This window comes from Syngnathus scovelli, chromosome 4 (assembly GCF_024217435.2).
Source record: "Syngnathus scovelli strain Florida chromosome 4, RoL_Ssco_1.2, whole genome shotgun sequence".
NCBI lineage: Eukaryota > Metazoa > Chordata > Actinopteri > Syngnathiformes > Syngnathidae > Syngnathus > Syngnathus scovelli.
In genome coordinates, this window is record NC_090850.1 from 637,719 (window position 1) to 658,765 (window position 21,047).

At 44.0% G+C, this 21,047-nt stretch overlaps 1 protein-coding gene and 1 long non-coding RNA gene across 12 annotated transcripts in view; one reads left to right on the forward strand and one right to left on the reverse strand.

The window, feature by feature from the left end:
- tpcn2 (two pore segment channel 2) overlaps positions 1–21,047 on the forward strand; it is a 149,113-nt gene that overhangs the window by 84,164 nt on the left and 43,902 nt on the right. For 8 of the 11 annotated variants that reach the window (XM_049717434.2, XM_049717426.2, XM_049717433.2 and 5 more), the window contains 5 exons: positions 54–143; positions 236–355; positions 8,968–9,027; positions 9,146–9,268; positions 15,093–15,142. In XM_049717434.2, the coding sequence (XP_049573391.1) occupies positions 54–143; positions 236–355; positions 8,968–9,027; positions 9,146–9,268; positions 15,093–15,142 (443 nt within the window). The remainder of the gene's footprint in view (positions 1–53; positions 144–235; positions 356–8,967; positions 9,028–9,145; positions 9,269–15,092; positions 15,143–21,047) is intronic. The other 3 variants (XM_049717428.2, XM_049717427.2, XM_049717432.2) reach the window with 3 other exon arrangements.
- LOC125966939 (uncharacterized) lies at positions 3,803–5,722 on the reverse strand. Its single transcript, XR_007480619.2, has 2 exons — positions 4,740–5,722; positions 3,803–4,142 (listed from the first exon to the last, which is right to left on the reverse strand). It is a non-coding gene; the product is annotated as an uncharacterized lncRNA (long non-coding RNA).

Consider the following 21,047-nt stretch of genomic DNA (forward strand, 5'->3'; position numbering starts at 1 on the left):
AAGAAACACAACTGGTCAATCTTCCTGACACTTTTGCCTTATGATTATTTCAGAAGTCTCGTCAATATGAAACTGAAGGCTTCATGAATAGAGACCAGTTCAAACACATATTTGATGAACTGGATAAAGATCGTATAGAAGAGGTACAACATATCAAACCGAATATTAAAAGGCACATGGATCATGGTTGTTGGTTTATTGTTGAAGATTATAAATAGACCTGTTTTCTTCACAGCACCCATCCGTACCACAGTATAACTCTATGGGACTGCAGAAGCTCCAGGTGATCTTCAGCCACTACTATTTTGCTGTATTTAGCAATGCAGTGGCGATGGCCCATGTGGTGTGCATATGTGTAAGAAAAACACTCACCTTTGTCTTTTTGAACATGCACAGTTAGAAAGCTTTTGTCATGTGCAGTACCAATGTGCAGACCACAAGCTGTTTCCTTAACAAGGAGTTTGGAACCATCCAAAAAGCCTGATTGCGCTATTATGGTGTAAAGGTCATAAGAGGATAATAGCTGCACTGTTGAAACTACATTAATTTCCAAACTATAGTACGCACTTAAAAGCTTATAATTTAGTCAAAAATAATCACAGTGCGCCTTGTAATGCAGAGCACCTTATACATGGATCGATTGATCAATTTGTTGATCCATACTGGTTGTACACAGTGCTCTGCCAAAACGTTTCAGGACGTTTCAGTATGACTAGTAAATTACAAGGTTGCATTGCTTTCAGCAAATCCTTTGGGGACAGGGCCTTCTCCTGCACTTCACCCTGACTCTGGAACTCTCTCCCTCAGTCTGTCTGTGACTCACCCACACTCCCCATATTTAAGTCTCGTCTAAAAACTTACCTCTTCTCTCAAACCTATGACCTCCCCTACCCATAACTGGTTTCCTCGTCTTAATTTTATCCCATTGTCTCTTCCCCGTCCCCCTACCCCTCCCCTCCTGTTTGTCTTTGCCTTCTTCCCTGTAAGCGTCTTTGGGTTTTTGAAACGCGCTATACAAATTTAATGAATTACTATTATTACAGCGGGGCGGCTCGGTGGCGCACTGGGTAGCACGTCCGCCTCACAGTTAGGAGGGTGCGGGTTCGATTCCACCTCCGGCCCTCCCTGTGTGGAGTTTGCATGTTCTCCCCGGGCCCGCGTGGGTTTTCTCCGGGCACTCCGGTTTCCTCCCACATTCCAAAAACATGCTTGGTAGGCCGATTGAAGACTCCAAATTGTCCCTAGGTGTGAGTGTGAGTGCGATTGGTTGTCTGTCTCTGTGTGCCCTGCAATTGGCTGGCAACCAATTCAGGGTGTCCCCCGCCTACTGCCCGATGACAGCTGGGATAGGCTCCAGCACGCCCGCGACCCCCGTGGGGACTAAGCGGTTCAGAAAATGGATGGATGGATATTATTACAGCAACCGTGGTCAGGGGCGTCACCGAAGTAAGCTACTACTGGTCGATCGCATGACTTTTTTTTCTATAGGCTAGAATCCATGGTTGACATACAGGTAAGACTGTCAAGAGGCAATCACAGTGAACCGCACATACGCAATATATATACCTCCTCACCGCAGCAAGTTTGGAGGCGCATTCACAAAACCGGTGCCAAAGCTAACAAGCTAATCAACGCATTAGGCATAAACCCACACACATTTTTTTTTTTTTTAAACTAAATAAAGTTTATGGTCATAAAAAATGAGTAGGGTTGCTGGACCAAGTAAGAAGCCAAACCATATCACTTTCATACGGAATGAGGGTTAGACTTTCCCTTTAGCACAGCACCATCTAGTGGATGCATAACACAACCCTAGTCAATCCCAGTTTGCTGCAGTAGCTTCTATTGTATGTGCCTTTTAGTCTGGTGCGCTTCAATGAAGGTGCGCCTTATAGTGCAGAAAATACTGTACTGTATTATTTAGCAATACAGCTAAGCCTCGATCTATGCGACTTTCTAACGCGGTTTGGTCATGAACCCTTTTTTTTGTCGTACATGCATTTTACTACTAACCTTAAAACATTTGGAAAACAACATGCTACAGGACTGTTTGATGACTGCTTATGCTAGTTGGACAGGTAGGACGTCCCGACATGATTGCTACCCGGAAAAGATTGGAAACTCAGGGCATCCTAGATTTTGCAAGGAAGCAATGGACTAAAGTTGTAAGGGCATTATGGACTATTTTACACATGGAATTTAAGAACGACTTTTTGGATTACTTTAAACTCATTAACGTGTGCAATGCTTTCAGTATAACAACGCAACATTACACGTCAGTTTATGGACGCTTTCTGTTTCAAAGATCAAAACATTTATTCAAATAATGTTTCTTATGTACATGTGTTGTAGTTCTTTTTTTATTACACTGTAATTACTCTGTTTTGTTATTGTTCGGTGATGTCAAGAACAGAGACAGGGCGACCAAATGCAGCACGAGCCTTTATTGAACAGGGGAAAGGGGAAGTGGAATGTTGGACTGTCGGTCTGGCTGGTGTGGCTGAGTAGAAGAGTACAGCGCGTAGTCGGAGGCAGGCAGGTGGTCAAGGCAGGTGGCGAGTCGGGTCAGAGCACGAGCAAAAACGGCAACAGGAATCATTCGGGCATGGCACAGTGAGCAGTGGCGTCATGGGCAGGGTAAGGAGACGAACTGACAACCACTGGCTTGATTCACTGAGTTTAAATAGAGCGGGCCCAATGAGGCATGGCAGGTGCTGGTGATTAGCTTGATTGGGGGTGTGGGTGGAAGTCCGGTGAGGCAGCCACGTGACAGGTGAGCGTGGTTTTGCTGTAATAATACAATGTCTATTAGTTTTGTGTTTTGATGTTTCAGTCCAAATACATTTTCATAAAGACTTCCTATAATTTTTAATAATGGCATTGTATTAATTTTCACCCAGAAGAATAATGTTATTCCTCAAGTGAAAACATGTGTATTTCCTTACTGCAATTTCCCAATCCACGCTCAGATATACTGGTAAACAACAGATATACTGGTCAAACTGAGATTTGGTGGTTTTTCAAAATCCACATATTCCACCCTTGTTTCACTGTTAGCAACCCAAGGAGAATATTCATTCGTACAGTTGGAATATATATATATATATATATATATATATATATATATATATATATATATATATATATATATATATATATATATATATATATACTGCAGCGCACCGCCGAACACGCAACTACACCACGCTGGTCGCATTATTATGACAGAGCCGTCGCTGAAATTTAGAAAATATTTTTAATGTCCTGATGTACTTTCCAAAATGTAAGTGGACCTCAGTGCGCAGGGAGCTTAATTTGGTCCGATCGCGCAACCGCAGCGTGGCGGGCGCTCACTGTCGCATTGCTTTAAGAGCGTCTTTGTGTTTTAGGATGGCTTTACTGCTTCCACTTGCTTCAGTTGGAGGCATGATTAGAGTTGATGCAATCCTCAGAGTAACGATAATGTAATAACGAACGGAGTCAGTTGGCATGCGGGTCCTCTCGGCTCATCTGGCGAAGTTCGACAACTGAAACTTCGTCCGACATCCGAAGCAAAATACATCTCGAATTTTTTGTTCGAATAACGATTTGTTTGAGAAACGGGATGTTCGAAAACCGAGGCTCCACTGTGTGTGTGTGTGTGTATATGTGTGTGTATATATATACGGATTTTAGTTATTGATCTGACTCCAAATTGCGATCAACACTTAACACAAATTGCTATGTCCTAATCCACACACTGGCACACCTAACAATTTTGCGAATTCGTTCTGTCAAAGAGAAGACCAGACCATCAATCAGACCAAATTTACCAATTGTTTATTCCTGACAAAGCGCACTAATACAGGCCTGGGTCCCGGGTCCCTCACACTAAAACTCGTGCGTTTTTGTGACCACCAAAAGATGACACATTCTTCCGGGTTGCCCAGTTTTAAAGAAACACAATATGAATATTAAAGCATGCAAAATATTGTGAGATGATTGGTCGACGGCCATCTCCTCCCCGCGTCGGCGCTATTGCTGAGGTCAGGTGGTTGGATTTCCCCGCGAAGCCGGGCCACATAGACGTGCTGTTGTTCTCGTTCCTCAACGACCTTGAGGTGTTCTCGTCCGGTACTCCCTGTCTGGGCCTATACACAACACTTCAACGAAAACAAGTTCATGCAGTTTGCCTGCACATTCTTCGCCCCCAACCAATCCACACGAGCACTCCAATACTAGATATTAACATGATTATAAGTTTAACACAACCTTAAAAAATATGTTTGCAAACTCCCGAAAGCACATTTCCCTTATATATATAGTAATCCCTCGTTTATCGCGTATAATTGGTTCCAAAAACCACCCGTGATAAGTTAAACCGCAAAGTACAGTCACCCTCTCATCTGTACATTTTTTTGTGTGTTAATAAATGCGTATGAAACGATTTAAGTGCATATTTAAATAATTGTTTCAAACATGTAAATAATACATTAATGGTATAAATAACACTTTTTGTGTAATAACAATTTTTTTGTATAAATATTGAAAATATAAATTTTATGCGTGTGTGCGTGTAACATGTTAACAAGAAGTACTGGGCAGGCTAACGAGTTAGCGGAAAGATGCTAATTCGCGATCGTGCTAACACGCGAAAACGGACCTCTAAAGGAATGTAAACGAACATTTGGAGCAATACTATATTGTCCTAAAGGTTAAACACGTGATCGTTCATTTCTCTTGTTAGGAGACCCACTTACATCGTCAATGACTCATGTACCACTGTAACCGACATGTATGTACACGGACGTAAAACAGGAAGTGGTATCCCCTGAAAACGGCCTTCAAAATAAATCACGCTACTTCAAATCAAAGCACGGCTGAATAACATAAATAACATGGAGAATCTTAACACATACTGTACATATGTTTTTAGAACAACTTTTCTTATTATACATTTTTTACAACAAGGGGCAAGTGTACATACTGTAAACATGTTTTTAGAATTTCTTGAATTTGGTCCACAATTTAGGGAGCGTGCTTTCTGCGCCTCACGGCAAAAGCCCCTGCCAATCGCCTGTTATCCAATTGACTCACTGCGTGCTTGTTTGATTTCTTCAGATTTAGGAAAATGCTAAGACACTGAAGCAGAAATTAGAGTTACACAGGTTGGTTGAGTTCAATCACAATTCTTGTTAAGAAAGCGCTGTTTTCAGGAAAGTACAATACAGCGCTGGGCTTTTGCTCAAGAGCAGAAAGTCTCCATTAAGAAAAAGGCAACGTTGAAGGTTCTTTGGTCAGCTTATATTCAGTTGCACATGCCAGTGTGGGCCGAGTTTGATGGGTGATGAGTCAGGGGGTGTGGCAAGTTCGCAGGAGATTTTGATTCCATGGGAGTGGGTGCTGGTTCGGTGAGAGCTGGTTCCGCGGGGTTGGGTGCTTATTATGGGCGATTAGATGTGCGTGGAGACTGTTTTTCTCCTTTCCGTCTTTTAGCCTTGATGATCATCTTTGGCCGGTTTCTTGGCTGTCTCCCTCTGGCACCTGCTGGTTTTATCTCCAAGTGACCTTCCTGTAAACATTCTCCTCCATTCTTGCCCATACACCTCTACCGGTTTTATCTCCAAGCGCCCTTCCTGTAAACCATTCTTGCACATACATCCACTTCGCCCACTGTCACACACCGCCCATTCATCATTCTTTCAATTTTGTCATTTTGTACGGAATTACCGTAATTTTCAGACTATAAGTCGCAGGTTTTTTCATAGCTTGGGTGGGGGGGGCGACTTATAAGGATAATGTTTTTTTTTTTTTTCAAAAATAAAAAAAATAAATAAAAAAGTGAAACCGCGATAAACGAACCGCGATGTAGAAAGGGATTACTGTAAGTGACGTCAGCAGCGCAGCGTGTGCGGCGGTTGTTTACAAAAAGGACAAATATTGATCACGGGATAACGAAAATGACGAAGGGCCCCACGTACTACCGGCATCATCAGCGGCTTTGTTTCTAAGTGACACGGAGGATGAAGAGTTTGAAGGATTTAAGGATTTGGAGTGACACAGAAGATTTGAAAAACTATTATGGCTTTTACGCATGTCCGGTCCTATTCTATGGAGCTCTCTTTCACCTCCGTGGATGGAAGTCTGGGGCCGGCGCTTGGCCGGGTGGCTGTCCGGGGACGGTGGAAAGGGCTTGGTCATAGCTTTTACGCACGCCCGGTCCTATTCTATGGAGCTCTCTTCCACTTCCGTGGCTGGAAGTCCACGCCGCCACAAGCAGCTAGAAGCTAGAAGTTTGTTTTGTTAAATAAAGAGCCGTTTACCAAACCCACGTCTTTCCTTGAACTTTGTTAACGCTACAATATAGTAGTTATATAGTAGATCTGTGGAATAACGACGAGGCTGACGTCAGGGCGCACGCGGCGTTGTTGACATAAAGGACGTGGAATTTGATTGATGTATTTAATGATTAGGAGTGACACAGATGGTTTGATAATATTGTTATTATATGATAGTTATTTGAAATATACTTTATATATCGTTATATGGGTCTGTGGAATAATTAGAAATGCAAGTTACAAGTCCGACGTCAGCGGCGCATATATGGCGCATACGCGGCATTGTTTACATAAAGGACGATCGATGGATTTAATAAATTGGAGTGACACAGATGGTTTGATAAACGTGTTATTTATGTAATACTTATTTGAATAACTCTGAATGTTACTCAGGCCCGTTCTCAGCTCTTCTGTCACGTGCTGGTGCCACCTGCGACAGGACCACGCCCCCCTGTCAGTGGAATAGCCGTCACCTGCCACGGGTTCACGGACAGCGCTATATCAGCGCCGCCAGCGCAAACCCGAGTGTCAGTCTGTCCCTTGATGCTGCTTCGCTCATCAGTCCCTGAGATACTGACTCGCTTGACTATTTGAAACCCCGCAGAATCTCCAGCCCGATCGCCGCTCCAGCGCCAGCTGTTACCATCATCCCCTTCCACAATAAAGTCTGTCGCTACGCACTTGGCTGTACTGTCCGATCCTTAACATCTTCGTTTGTGTATATGTCACGTTAGCATACTTATCGTTTAGCCTGTTGTTGCTCGTTCATGTCTGGTCTTGGTGTTGGATTTTGACAAATAAATTTGCCCCAAAAGTGCGACTTATACTCCAGTGCGACTTATATATGTTTTTTTTTCACTGTATTGTGCATTTTATGGCTGGTGTGACTTATACTCTGGTGCGACTTATAGTCCGAAAATTACGGTAATAGTTATTTGATATATAATTTACATATCGTTATATGGGCCTGTGGAATATTTTGAAGTGCAAGCGCCGTCAGCGGCGTGCACGCATTGTTGACAAAGGAGGATCGATGGATTTAATTAATTGGAGTGACACAGATGGTTTTATTAACGTGTTATTTATGTAATAGTTTTTTGAATAACTCTGAATGTTACGTCAGGCCCGTTCTCAGCTCTTCGTTTGTGTCCATGTCACGTTAGCATACCTATCGTTTAGCCTGTTGTTGCTCGTTCATGTCTGGTCTTGGTGTTCCGCCCCCAAAATGCGACTTATACTCCGGAGCGACGTATACATGTTTTTTTTCACGTTATTGTGCATTTTATGGCTAATGCGACCTATATTCCGGAGCGACTTTTAGTCCGAAAATTACGGTATATGAGCTTTTGGCTGTGGCGTCATCAATTTATTAATGTTCCCTGACTATGCAAAGTTTGTTCTCACCACTTACCATGTTTTTGTTTGTTTGTTCTTTTGATACTCCATGTCTTTGCTTACGTCATTATATTCTTAATTTAATCATGCTTCCAACCATATCTTTTCTTTGTTAAGCAAAATATTTCCCTCTGTGCAGAACATTCAGTAGTAATCGAAAAGCTGGCGTCTAGCATTAGGCAACACAAGATATAATCAAGTACTGAACATTTCAGACGACTCTGGCCGTGTCCATGATTTAGAAAAAACACCAGGCATGCATTACACAGTTCCTTAAGGGTCATTAAGCTATTTAAGTAATATATCAAAAGACATTTGTTATTTCGCAGTGCACAGGAATACATATTGAATCATGAAGTTGTAGCAACCTCTGTTATTACCTTATATCAAAAAATGTCTAGTTATGTCTTTCTTATTGATTGAATATGTGAATATACTTGGCTGCTTATATACTTTATCCAAAGAGGTGTGAGCGTATCTGTTATTGTAGCTAGGCAGGTTTTTTTTTTTCCGACCCTATTCCTTCAAACTCTTTTATTATTATAACATTTTTTCTATAATATTAAACGACATAAAGTTTTGTTAGCAACTAAGCTTATGACCAGCCTCGGTTTTCGAACGTCCCGGTTATCGAACAAATCAGTATTCGAACAAAAAATTCGAGATTTTTTTGCTTCGGATGTTGGACGAAATTCGGTTGTCGAACCTCGCAAGATGAGCCGAGAGGACCCGCATGCCAACTGACTCCGTTCGTTATTACGTTCTCGTTACTCTGAGGATTGCATCAACTCTAATCATGCCTCCAAAGGAAGCAAGTGGGAGCAGTAAAGCCATCCTAAAACACAAAGACGCTCCTAAAGCAATGCGACAGTGAGCGCCCGGCGCGCTGCGGTTGTGCGATCGGACCAAATTAAGCTCCCTGCGCACTGAGGTCCACTTAAATTTTGGAAAGTCCATTAGGACTTTAAAAATATTTTCTAAATTATTTTTTTTTTCTCAACTGTACGAATGAATTACCCTCTTGAGTTGCTAACAGTAAAAACAAGGGTGGAAATAGACCGGTCGGTGCGCATTAGCATTTGCTCGAACATATCAAAAGGGGACTTGAAAAGGGATGGTGCTAGTGGATGTAGCTCCTGCAGAAATTGCAGCCCCATAGCATCCCGATGTGTGAAGATCTAATTGTGTACTCAAGAACACGTGGTCAGTGACAGCTATTACTGCATACGCACTGTACTATCTTTTTGTGATTTAGGCTGTGTTGGTATTGAATTCAGAAAAGTCCACAGCAGAGAAAGATAACCATTACATGGAGGTGAGCTCGACCATAACATTTCTTTGATGTGTGATACCAGTTTCAACCAGCATTTGATGAGTATACAGAATTATTGTGACATTTATGCTTAACCGCTTTCTCTTTCCATCCATAATAGAACACGTGTTTTATCATCTACTACCTGTTTGAAATGTGTGTGAAGATTTTCGCCTTGGGCTGGAAAGGGTACCTTTCCTACAGGAACAATATCTTCGATGGATTCCTCACCATCCTGCTGCTGGTAAATTAGTGGCACAATCTTCCACAACCTGTCACTGTTGAGTTTAATGCATTTATAATCATCTAGTGCAGGGGTGGCAAACCCGCGGCTTGTGAGCCGCATGCAGCTCTTTGCCTGGTTTCATCCAGCTCTTTTACGTTCATATCAACATTTGTGTTTGTGTTTTTTTTTTTGTGCGTGTTGCTTCGCCTGAGTTTAATATGGTATTTCTGTAAAACGCGAGGTGGAATCCCGTAAAGGAGGAGGGACAAACCCATTCGAGGAAACAAATAGTGTCAATTTTGCTCTCAAAATGGTAGGGAGAAAATACACGGCTAAACGAAAATATGAAGATGAACACAGGATGTTTTTAACAGAGTGGGAAAGTTCATATCTTTTTGTTGAAGTTAATGGCAACCCATTCTGCCTGATATGTCAGATGTCACTAGCATATTTCGAAGCTTCAAATCTTCAGTGCCACTTTAGCTCACTTCATACTAATATCGAAGGACTTTTCAAAAGGGACTGAATTTCGCAAGCGCAAGTTGGATACTTTGAAAAGTCAGGCAGAAAAACAGGTACAGTTTTTCCCCAAAATTATGAAACACTCAGAGACTGTCATACTTGCATCGCCTCAACTGGCTTGGAACATTGCACGGGCTCAAAAGCCATACAATGAAAGGGAGTTTGTTAAAAAATACCTCAGTGACGGTGTTGAAATCTTGTCTCCTGAAAACGACAAACTAAAACGAACGGTATCAGACATCCAACAGAAAGAATTGTTTCGAGTAGCAACAATGGAATACAAGCCAGAGCCTACAATACAAGCCTTGAACAATCGTTCAAGGCAAGGAATGCACTAATCAACATGCATAGTAAGTGAATAAACGCTATTGTAAATTATTATGTTTTTGTTTGTGGACTTTGTTGAACTGAGAGTTTATGTGTGTGAGACTGCACACAATGTTCATTGTTTAAAATGACTGGTCTGTGGTCTTTGTGCTGTAGGAGTCAATTTCTGTCATTATCATGTTGGTGCGTGACATGATAATGTCACACAATAAATTTGGCTGAGCAGAAGTGTGTGCGCACGCGTGTGTGTGCGTGTGTGTGTGTGTGTGTGTGTGTGTGTGTGTGTGTGTGTGTGTGTGTGTGTGTGCGCACGTGTGTGTGTGTGTGTGTGTGTGTGCGTGCGTGCGTGCGTGTGTGTGTGTGGCCAGTGGCGGTTCTTCAGTGTATTACGTCCTGGGCGAGTCTACTTCCCCCCATCCCAATTTATTTTATTTTTTTTTCCCGCACATAATTTTTTTTTTTTATTAGAACAGTCACCAGGGGTGGGAAAATTGTTTGACTTGCGGGCCGAATTGGGGTTTAAATTTTGACTGGGGGGCCGATCCAGGAGTAGATGGATGCAGTGTTTGTGTGAAGTAATATAAATGACATGTAAAGGTCATTGCACAAAAGGTTTTGGCCTTTAGTAGGTAGTAAAGCATGGATATTCAAAAAAAGCTGTTTGAAAACAAATGCATTTATTAACAGCATTAAAAAAAAAATTCACCCAAAAAGTATTATATATGATTCTCATTAATGACACTGTTATTATGAATAACAGTTTCCATCACTTCAGCGGCTGCAGGTCAGATTTATGAAAGATGTTTATAATTATGAGGCGAAATCACAGAAAACGGCAAACATTCTGACTAAATACATCATCTTGAAGAATTAGTGAAAGAATACATCTAAATAAAGTAATAAAGAAATCAAAATGGCAACACGGTGATGGATATCTGAAAATCAGAGCAGAGCTTTTTCTCACAAACACCTGATGACAGGTGAGGAAACGGGAAACACTTCCTTAAAGTTGGCCTTAAAACCTTTAAAAGTTAACATTCGTCGCAAACAGGTGGGTGCATAAATGTCCTTGAGCATCCTGCATTGTTTGAAAATGAGAATGGTCGCTAGTTTCAATCCCTGCTATTTGTACGAGGGGGAAAGTCGCAAGGAGGTGGAATATGCGTCTACATCCGAGAAGAATGGTGCCGGGACTCTGTGGTGGTATGTAAGCACTGCTCGCCGCTTGTGGAGTTTGTGATCATTAAGTGCCGTCCTTTTTATCTGCCGAGGGAATTTACCGCGATTCTGCTCGGTATACATCCCGCCTTCCAACATCGAAGGAGACAGGATCGCGGCGCTTGGTGAACTGTACCAGGCTGTCAGTGAACAGCAAACAGCGCACCCTGACGGTTTCACCATCTTCGCTGGAGACTTCAATCATGCCAACCTGAAGTCTGTTTTCCCGAGGCTTCACCAGCATGTTCCTTTTCCGACACGTGGAGACAGCTTCCTGGACCTAGTCTACTCGGCGCAAAAGGGAGCTTTCAAAGCCACCCCCCTCCCCCATCTGGGGCTTTCTGACCATCTCACCGTTTTGCTTTTGCCCGCATACAGACAATTGGCATCCAGGCCGGTTCGGAGGCAGGTTCGAGTGTGGCCTGAGGGTGCCTCCGATGCACTTCGTGACTGCTTCGACACCACTGACTGGGACTTGTTTAAGCAGGCAGCCACCTACAACGATTGGACGGACATAGAGGAGTATACTGACTCTGTTACCTCTTACATCACGAAGTGCATCGATGATGTGACTTACTCGAAATCCGTCGTCACTCGTGCGAACTGGAAGCCGTGGCTGACGGGGGCTGTCCTCAGACTGTTGAGGGCCAGGGACAAGGCTTTCAGAGCGGGGGATGAGGCTGGCTTGAGGACCGCGAGGGCCGACCTGTCCCGAGGCATCAAAGAAGCGAAGAAGGCGTTCTCGTGCAAGGTCTCCACCCACTTCAAGGACAGCAAGGACGCACGTAGCCTTTGGCGGGGCATTCAGACCTTCACGGACTACAAGCCCGCGCCGAGGAGCTGTGAGGGCGACGTCCGTCTGCTGAACGATCTGAACCACTTCTTTGCTCGCTTCGACGCCCAGAACAGCACTTGCCCGCTGAAGACCACTCCCCCCCACATGAGCAGCCCCTGCGCCTCTCTGTCGACGGTGTGAGGAGGGCGCTTGCCGCTATTGACACCCGTAGGGCGGCGGGCCCTGACAACATCCCGGGTCGAGCGCTGAAGGACTGCGCTGGGGAGCTGTCGGGTGTCTTCACGGACATCTTTAACGTTTCCCTGCAGCAGGCCATTGTCCCCTCGTGTTTCAAGGCTGCCACCACCTGTGCCGAAGAAACCTGCACCGTCCTGCTTCAATGACTACCGCCCTGTGGCACTGACGCCCATCATCATGAAGTGCTTTGAGCGGCTGGTCATGGAGCACATCAAGTCCGTTCTCCCCCCCACCATTGACCCTTTCCAGTTTGCATACCGTGCCAAGCGGTCCTCTGAGGATGCCATCTGCTCTGCCCTCCACTCGGCCCTCACCCACCTGGAGAGAAAGGACTCATATGTGAGGTTGCTGTTTGTGGACTTCAGCTCTGCCTTCAACACCATTGTGCCGCAGCGACTCATCTGCAAACTCGACGAGCTGGGCCTCAGTACCTCCCTCTGCAACTGGCTACTGGACTTCCTCTGTCAGAGGCCTCAGGTGGTGCGTGTTGGCGACAAAATCTCCGCCAGCGTCACGCTGAGCACGGGGGCCCCCCAGGGCTGCGTGCTCAGTCCATTGCTCTTCACCCTGCTGACGCATGACTGCACTGCGACCTACAGCGACAACCGCATAGTGAAGTTTGCTGACGACACGACTCTGGTGGGTCTCATCACGAAGGGCGACGAGACTCGGTACAGGTCGGAAGTTGACCTTCTGACCACGTGGTGCAGGGACAACAACCTCCTGCTGAACGTCAATAAGACCAAGGAAATCATTGTTGACTTCCGGAAGGGTCACACAACACACCTGCCGCTGATCATCGACGGTGCTGTGGTGGAGAGGGTGAGCTGCACCAAGTTCCTGGGGGTGCACATCAGTGAGGACCTCTCCTGGTCCGCAAACACATCGTCACTGGCAAAGAAAGCTCAGCGCCGCCTGTACTTCCTGCGGAAGCTCAGGCGTGCATGTGCTCCTCAGGCAGTCCTGTCTACATTCTACCGTGGCACCATTGAGAGCGTCCTCACCAGTTGCATCGCTGTCTGGGGTGGTAACTGCACTGAACAGAACTTGAAGGCCCTGCAGCGCATAGTGAATACGGCTGGTAAGATTATTGGTGCTTTGCTCCCCTCCCTGAAGGACATTTACACCTCCCATCTCGCCCGCAAGGCAACCTCGATTGCGAGAGATGTGAGTCACCCGGCTCACTCTTTGTTTGACCTTCTGCCCTCTGGGAAGAGGTACAGGAGCCTGCGCTCCCGCACCACCAGACTCGCCAACAGCTTCTTTCTCCAGGCTGTTAGGGCCCTGAACTCGCTACCCCCTTCTGCATAGCGTGCGGCACTGTTGCGCTATTTTCGGGAATGTCTGCTGTACGCGCACTTGCTCCTTTTTTTTCTGCTCCTCTTATTTATTTATTTATTGTTGTGTTATTTATTAATTATTTATTCAGCACGCTTTTGTTATACTTGTTTACTTGTTTGTCTGTTGTGAGCCATGTCTTGTCACCGTGGGATAGGGGGGAACGAAATTTCGGTTTCTTTGTGTGTCTTTGGCATGTGGAGAAATTGACAATAAAGCTGACTTTGACTTTGACTTTGTACAAATTATTTTCAAAATGCTTTTTTTTTTTTTTTTTTACAACAAACTCCCCTTCATTTTCAGTGGGAACAGTGTTGTTGGTCTCCCTTTTTTTGCTAGTGCATCATAGTCTGGAGTAAAATGTGTTGTGGCAATTCTTAGGATAGATCTGAGGTTTTGGTCCATTAACCTGGATCTGTGATGGGGTTTGTTGATGTTCACGTGGCTGAACGTCGGCTCACACACGTCGGTCGAGCCAAATTGTCCACTCTTTTAAACACACACTTTTAAACACACCTTTCTTTTCCTTGGGCCACTAATTTTAATGGAAGGATTCCAGGGGAAGGTTTGTGGGTGGCTTTAGCGTAAAACTGTATCTGAAAGCTCAGCGCGCAAGCTACGAGAATGTTAACGTCACAGCCCACAGTCGAAATTCGGCACTGATAGAAATAGAGCGCGGAGTGCGCCGGGTCCGTATTACTGAGTACGTACACGCACTTGTGAGTTTTCTGACACTGCTTCCGGGAGTAAATCTGTGGCCGGGCGTTTCCCAATCTCCTGGGGAAACGCAGTCATTGCAGGGAAAATGACAAAAACAAAATGTAATAATACAATTTATTCAGGTTTGGCAGGCCGGATTAAATGGCTCAGTGGGCCGGATGAGGCCCGCGGGCCGTAGTTTGCCCATGTCTGGTCTATGCGCCAAAATATTTTTAAAAAGCCCCTGTAAATGCAACTGTGTGCACGACACAGACACAGACGGCCATTAACAGTAGACACCATCAGGGAGAAACTCGCGGGCAGGGTTTAAATACAGAAGTTAACTAGAGGGAGTAGGTGACAGTCGTTACGGTGATTACGGTGGCTGGGGGAAAGTTGCTGGCTGGGTGACATGTGGCATGGGCACGTGACAAAAGCATTCAATAATTTGGGGAAAAGTATAATCTACATAAAAACCAGTTTTGTACCAAGTGTGGGAATTGACACTCGTAGTAATCACATCCAAAACATACACTTCTTGCATGCACACAATCTGTTAGTTTGAACACAAAATGTATTGCCTGCTTTTTGAGATCTTAGTATATCATGCCCTCTATGTTCTAACAGGATGTCTCTTTTATTTAGTTTGATTAATTTATTTTGCTGTATTTGTCACTAAATATTTTTATTTCTTTCTATCATTAGGTCCTGCAGATAACTATTTATGTCACCTACGGGCTTACTCATTCACATATGTAAGTTTGATTTAATTTTTAATGTTAGACTGATTATAATCCCTCAAGGAGGAATTCAATTTACTCTGTATATATTTTGTGTTGCACACTAAACACATAGACCATGCAGGCCTGCAAGAGAAATGTCAGTGAAAAGGGGGCACGCCAACATTGCTGAACCTCTTGGTTGGGGTTGGAGCCTTGCTTGGAGACCCTTGAGCGTAGACAGAAAGCAGATTGGCATATCTTCAACAAACTAATTGCCATTTCTTTGTAAGTTTTGTCCACTCCTTGAACAATTCCCCTCCAATTCTCAAATCCAAGTCATTGCAGAAAAGCTATTATCATTAAATTTTGTTGTGTAATATAATCAATTAAGGAAATTGTGAATTGTGTTTTGAGCTATTAGGCAAGGCAAGGCAAGGCAGGGCAGGGCAGGGCAGGGCAGGGCAGGGCAGGGCAGGGCAAGGCAAGGCAAGGCAAGGCAAGGCAAGGCAAGGCAAGGCAAGGCAAGGCAAGGCAAGGCAAGGCAAGGCGGGCCGGGCCGGGTCGGGTCGGGTCGGGTTGGGTTCTGACTCTGAGAACAGAAAGCAAACCTATGCCAGACGATCCGAGAGGTCTGGATGGTTCGTAAGGAATCAGCAGGTCAGAAATACAGGACTGTCTCAGAAAATTAAAATATTGTGATAAAGTTCATTATTTCCTGTAATGCAATTAAAAAAACAAAAAACGTCCTACATTCTGGATTTATTACAAATCAACTGAAATATTGCGAGCCTTTTAATATTTTAATAAAAACTTGTTGGGTCTAAATACGATTAGACATTAAATCACTCGCTGGAATGAAGAGGAGAAGACAACCAGAACAGGTTTACTCGCGAGGAGAACGATAGAGAAAGCAATCTCAGTTACAACCTCCATCAGTTCTGAGTCTTTACTCCACGTGCCCCTCTTTTTAATGTTATGGTTGCCCTGGTTACAGAGGCGTTGCTACACTAAGGGAGGGGGGATTGTGTCTGTAGCAACGCTGATTAGCAAAAGAATGTAGTGTGGTGTGAATTAGCTCTTCGTTGTTGGCTCGTGACCCCCCGCAGAGGCCGTCCCCAGCCGTCTTCCCTCACAGTTGGCTGACTCGTCCTCGACTTTGATCAAATACCTTGAAGCACGTTGATTGCCGCTTTGCTGTGGAACAAATGCAACTAGACCTTTGCTATCTTTATCTACTTGGTAAATTAACACATAATAATAATAAGTAACTTGTCCTAAACACTTCAACACACATTAAGCAAACGTGAGGTAACTGGTATGCAGTTCCTTAAACAAACATTGAGTAAATATGGGATAACTTTTATGCAACTACTTCTAACTGTATGTAACCCTTAACAAAGAAAAACAGGTCTGATAAACTACAATCTATGAACCAAACCTACATCTAAATGAAAAGGAATGAAGTTCCTGTGAGTCAAACAAAGAACATGTCACCTATGCAAATAAGCCCTGCTCATTGTTAGTGAAGGCCTCTTACGAGAACAAAAACACACAGACAACATAAGGACAGGAAGGATACAAATGGCTGACAGGGATCAAAAGACATCCCTATCACGAAAAAGGAAGAACCTAGATAAAAGGAAAGATAAACTCATAAAGGCGAGGCCTCCAGGTCTGGCAGGCCAAAGCTTCACTTACAATTATTCCAACAAAACTCAAAAATCCTATTTAAAAAAATTAGTATATTTCCTCAGACTAAGTAAAAAAAAAAAAAAAAAAATTCACCGTATTTTTTGGACTAAAAGCCGCTCCGGTATATACGTCGCATCAGTCATAAAATGCACAATAAAGTGAAAAAAAAACATATATAAGTCGCTCCGGAGTACAAGTCGCATTTTGGGGCAAATTTATTCGATAAAATGCAACACCAAGAACAGACATGAGCGAGCAACAACAGGCTAAACAATACGGTATGCTAATGTGACAAACACAAACGAGAAGCTGAGAACGGGCCTGATGAAACAATAACAGTTATTCAAATAACTCTAACATAAATAACACCTTTATCAAACCATCTGTGTCACTCCAAATCATTAAAGCCATTGATCGAGTTGGTCCTCCTTTATGTAAACAAGTCCGACGTCAGCGGTGCGTTGCAGTTCAAAATTTTCTATAGGCCCATATAACAAAATATAAACTATGTATGAAATAACAATAATATACAACAAATTTATCGAACCAGCCGTGTCACTCCAAATCAATAAATCCATCAGAATCTTCGTCTTCCGTGTCACTTGAGAAAAAAAGACACAGCTGTTGACGCCGGAAAGGCTACGTGCGCCGGGGACGTCAGACTAGATATATCAAATAAATTTAATATAAACAACAATTTTATCAAACCATCCGTGTCACTCCAAATCAATAAATTCATCAGAAGCTTTGTCTTCCGTGTCACTTGAAACAAAACACAGCTTTTGATGCCGGAAAGACTACTGTCAATCGTGCACTTATCTGATGTAAGTGACCGGCTTTCCGTTTAAAGGGTAAAATTCTGTACTTTAGCCCCTCTGTAGGGGAGATGAGAATTGATTTAAGCCGGTACGGAAAGAAGATTCGTTCCGAGTCTAACCGCTGTTCAGGCAACTAATCCATTGTTAGATTAATTCCGTCATTTCCGGACGCCAGTCCCGCTGAAATTAAAGAAACCCGAGGGTTGAGTAACTACTTTGTCGAGAGCCAGGATCTCCTCGATCGCGGCCGTTTCAGCGGCTCTCCTTTCCTATTAAGATTGTTGCTTTTGTTATCCGCTCGGATTAGTTTAGCAGTCGTTAAGACCGCGGGAACTCGTTTTCACGAGCGTACACTCACACTAGCTGAGCTTAAGTTAACGGTTTCGAACCAGATTCTGACACTCCCTGATGTCAAGGATTAAAGCTGTCTTCATTTAAAAAATAACTGAACGGTTTAAAGTGTGACTTTGATAGAGAAACAAAAGAGATTTAAAGCATAAAAGATGAAAATAATCATTAATCAAAATTAAATGATTATAAAGTAGAAATTTAATGAATAAGCAAGAAAGAGAATTGCACGTTTCAATTGTTCGAACAACTAACAATAATTTCCACTCACCATTCTCAATAGTCTCGAAGTTCTCTCGATCGAAACTCAAAAATATAGTAGCAAAGTGTAAGAGGCTAGAGGTCTAAAATGCTGTTTGGTGGAAAAGTCGAGTGATCAGTTCTCCTTGTTCCAAAATCCGAATTCTGTTTAAAAGAACAGGCTGGCCTATAGAATGGAGATGACGACGCCCTAAAAATGGCTCCTCTCTCCTGCTTCTCCTAGCCTGTCTTTGAGCTTAAAATTTGACTAAATCCAATTTGAAGATAGTGTAAATTCATTTTAACGGACCTAGGGTTAATCTCATAAAGAATGAAATCTATCATTGTCTAATCGGCGTTCTCGACCCACGGCAGTAGCCGCAGGGGCCATACCCCTGACGGGGAAAGCCCACCGGGCGACAGAGAGCGATGCTCTTTGTCCGAACGAACCTTTTATACCGGTCCACTTCGTGGGTACTATGCCTGCTTGGTCACGTACCAGTTTTTTTCCATAACATCATACATTGGCCTCAGATGACCCAAATGCTTCCAAATAGACTGCACCTGTATCTCAGCCGGTCTCAACCGGATTCAACCAGATGAGGTGACCATGTTCTCACGGAAGTAACAATTTTCTCAGGGATGCTTCATCCTGTTTCCCACTCCCAAATCTTGTCAACTGTCCATCAACGTGACATTTGCAAATGTTTTTTCTCTGACTTGTGTTCCGTCAAACAGCATTTTGTTTAGGCTTCAACTGGATGCACTTGACCGAGGTCACGCTCATATGTGGAATCTCAGTCTTCCACCACTTAGTATCACCATTAACCCTTCCCGCCTCCTTGTCTTCTCTCACATTCATACATTCATGTGTAAATGGAACATCAATAGTACATACATGTTTGATACTGATCAACCATCGTGACAATATTAACACATACTTTCACAATAGTCAATTTACCACATAATTATAACTATGATCGTGGATTCTCTTAGTTAGCAGGTTAAAACACTCAAGCATCTTCAAAACGTATTTTGACAAGCTGGTGACCTCTAGGTCAAGCTCAAGCGTGGGATTGCAGTCTTCCACCCACGGTATCACTGTCAGCCCCTTGTCCTTACTCAACTCTTAATACATTCATGTGTAAATGAAACATCAGTGCTATGACGCTGCTCAAGTTGCTACTAACTATACAATATTGCAAAACAAAATAAAATAAAGTATATTGCAGCTTACTCTAACTGTGATTAACATGTCTCATTCTCATTACCCAACGATGAGCATGGGCTTCCCTAGTTAGCAAATTAAAATATTCAAGCAGTTTCAAAGTATATTATAGCAAAACAAAATGATATAACATAATCTAAAATTGTGTGTTGCTGTGCCTCAGAACAAGTCTTCATCTAATCGATGACTTTTTAAACTATCAATTTACTATGTTAGGTCAATCTGCCTTTGGCACCATCTTCTTGGAACGGGAATGGAGGTTTACTGGTTCAACCAACGAATTCCCCTTTACCAATTTAACAATAGTTAATTTTGAAAAACTAACTTTTAAAGTCAAAGTCAGCTTTATTGTCAATTTCTCCACATGCCAAAGACACACAAAGAAACTGAAATTTCGTTCCCCCCTATCCCACGGTGACAAGACATGGCCCACAACAGACAAACAAGTAAACAAGTATAACAACAGCGTGCTGAATAAATAATGAATAAATAACACAACAAATAAATAAATAAGAGGAACAAAAAAAAAAGGAGCAAGTGAGCGTACAGCAGACACACCAGAAAATAGCGCAACAGTGTCGCACGCTACGCAGAAGGGTGTAGCGAGTTCAGGGTCCTAACAGCCTGGAGAAAGAAGCTGTTGGCGAGTCTGGTGGTGCGGGAGCGCAGGCTCCTGTACCTCTTCCCAGAGGGCAGAAGGTCAAACAAAGGGTGACTCACATCTCTCGCAATCGAGGTTGCCTTGCGGGCGAGATGGGAGGTGTAAATGTCCTTCAGGGAGGGGAGCAAAGCACCAATAATCTTACCAGCCGTATTCACTATGCGCTGCAGGGCCTTCAAGTTCTTTTCAGTGCAGTTACCACCCCAGACAGCGATGCAACTGGTGAGGACGCTCTCAATGGTGCCACGGTAGAATGTAGACAGGACTGCCTGAGGAGCACATGCACGCCTGAGCTTCCGCAGGAAGTACAGGCGGCGCTGAGCTTTCTTTGCCAGTGACGAGGTGTTTGCGGACCAGGAGAGGTCCTCACTGATGTGCACCCCCAGGAACTTGGTGCAGCTCACCCTCTCCACCACAGCACCGTCGATGATCAGCGGCAGGTGTTTTGTGTGACCCTTCCGGAAGTCAACAACGATTTCCTTGGTCTTGTCGACGTTCAGCAGGAGGTTGTTGGCCCTGCACCACGTGGTCAGAAGGTCAACTTCCGACCTGTACCGAGTCTCGTCGCCCTTCGTGATGAGACCCACCAGAGTCGTGTCGTCAGCAAACTTCACTATGCGGTTGTCGCTGTAGGTCGCAGTGCAGTCATCCGTCAGCAGGGTGAAGAGCAATGGACTGAGCACGCATCCCTGGGGGGCCCCCGTGATGCTGGCGGAGATTTTGTCGCCAACACGCACCACCTGAGGCCTCTGACAGAGGAAGTCCAGTAGCCAGTTGCAGAGGGAGGTACTGAGGCCCAGCTCGTCGAGTTTGCAGATGAGTCGCTGCGGCACAATGGTGTTGAAGGCAGAGCTGAAGTCCACAAACAGCAACCTCACATATGAGTCCTTTCTCTCCAGGTGGGTGAGGGCCGAGTGGAGGGCAGAGCAGATGACATCCTCAGAGGACCGC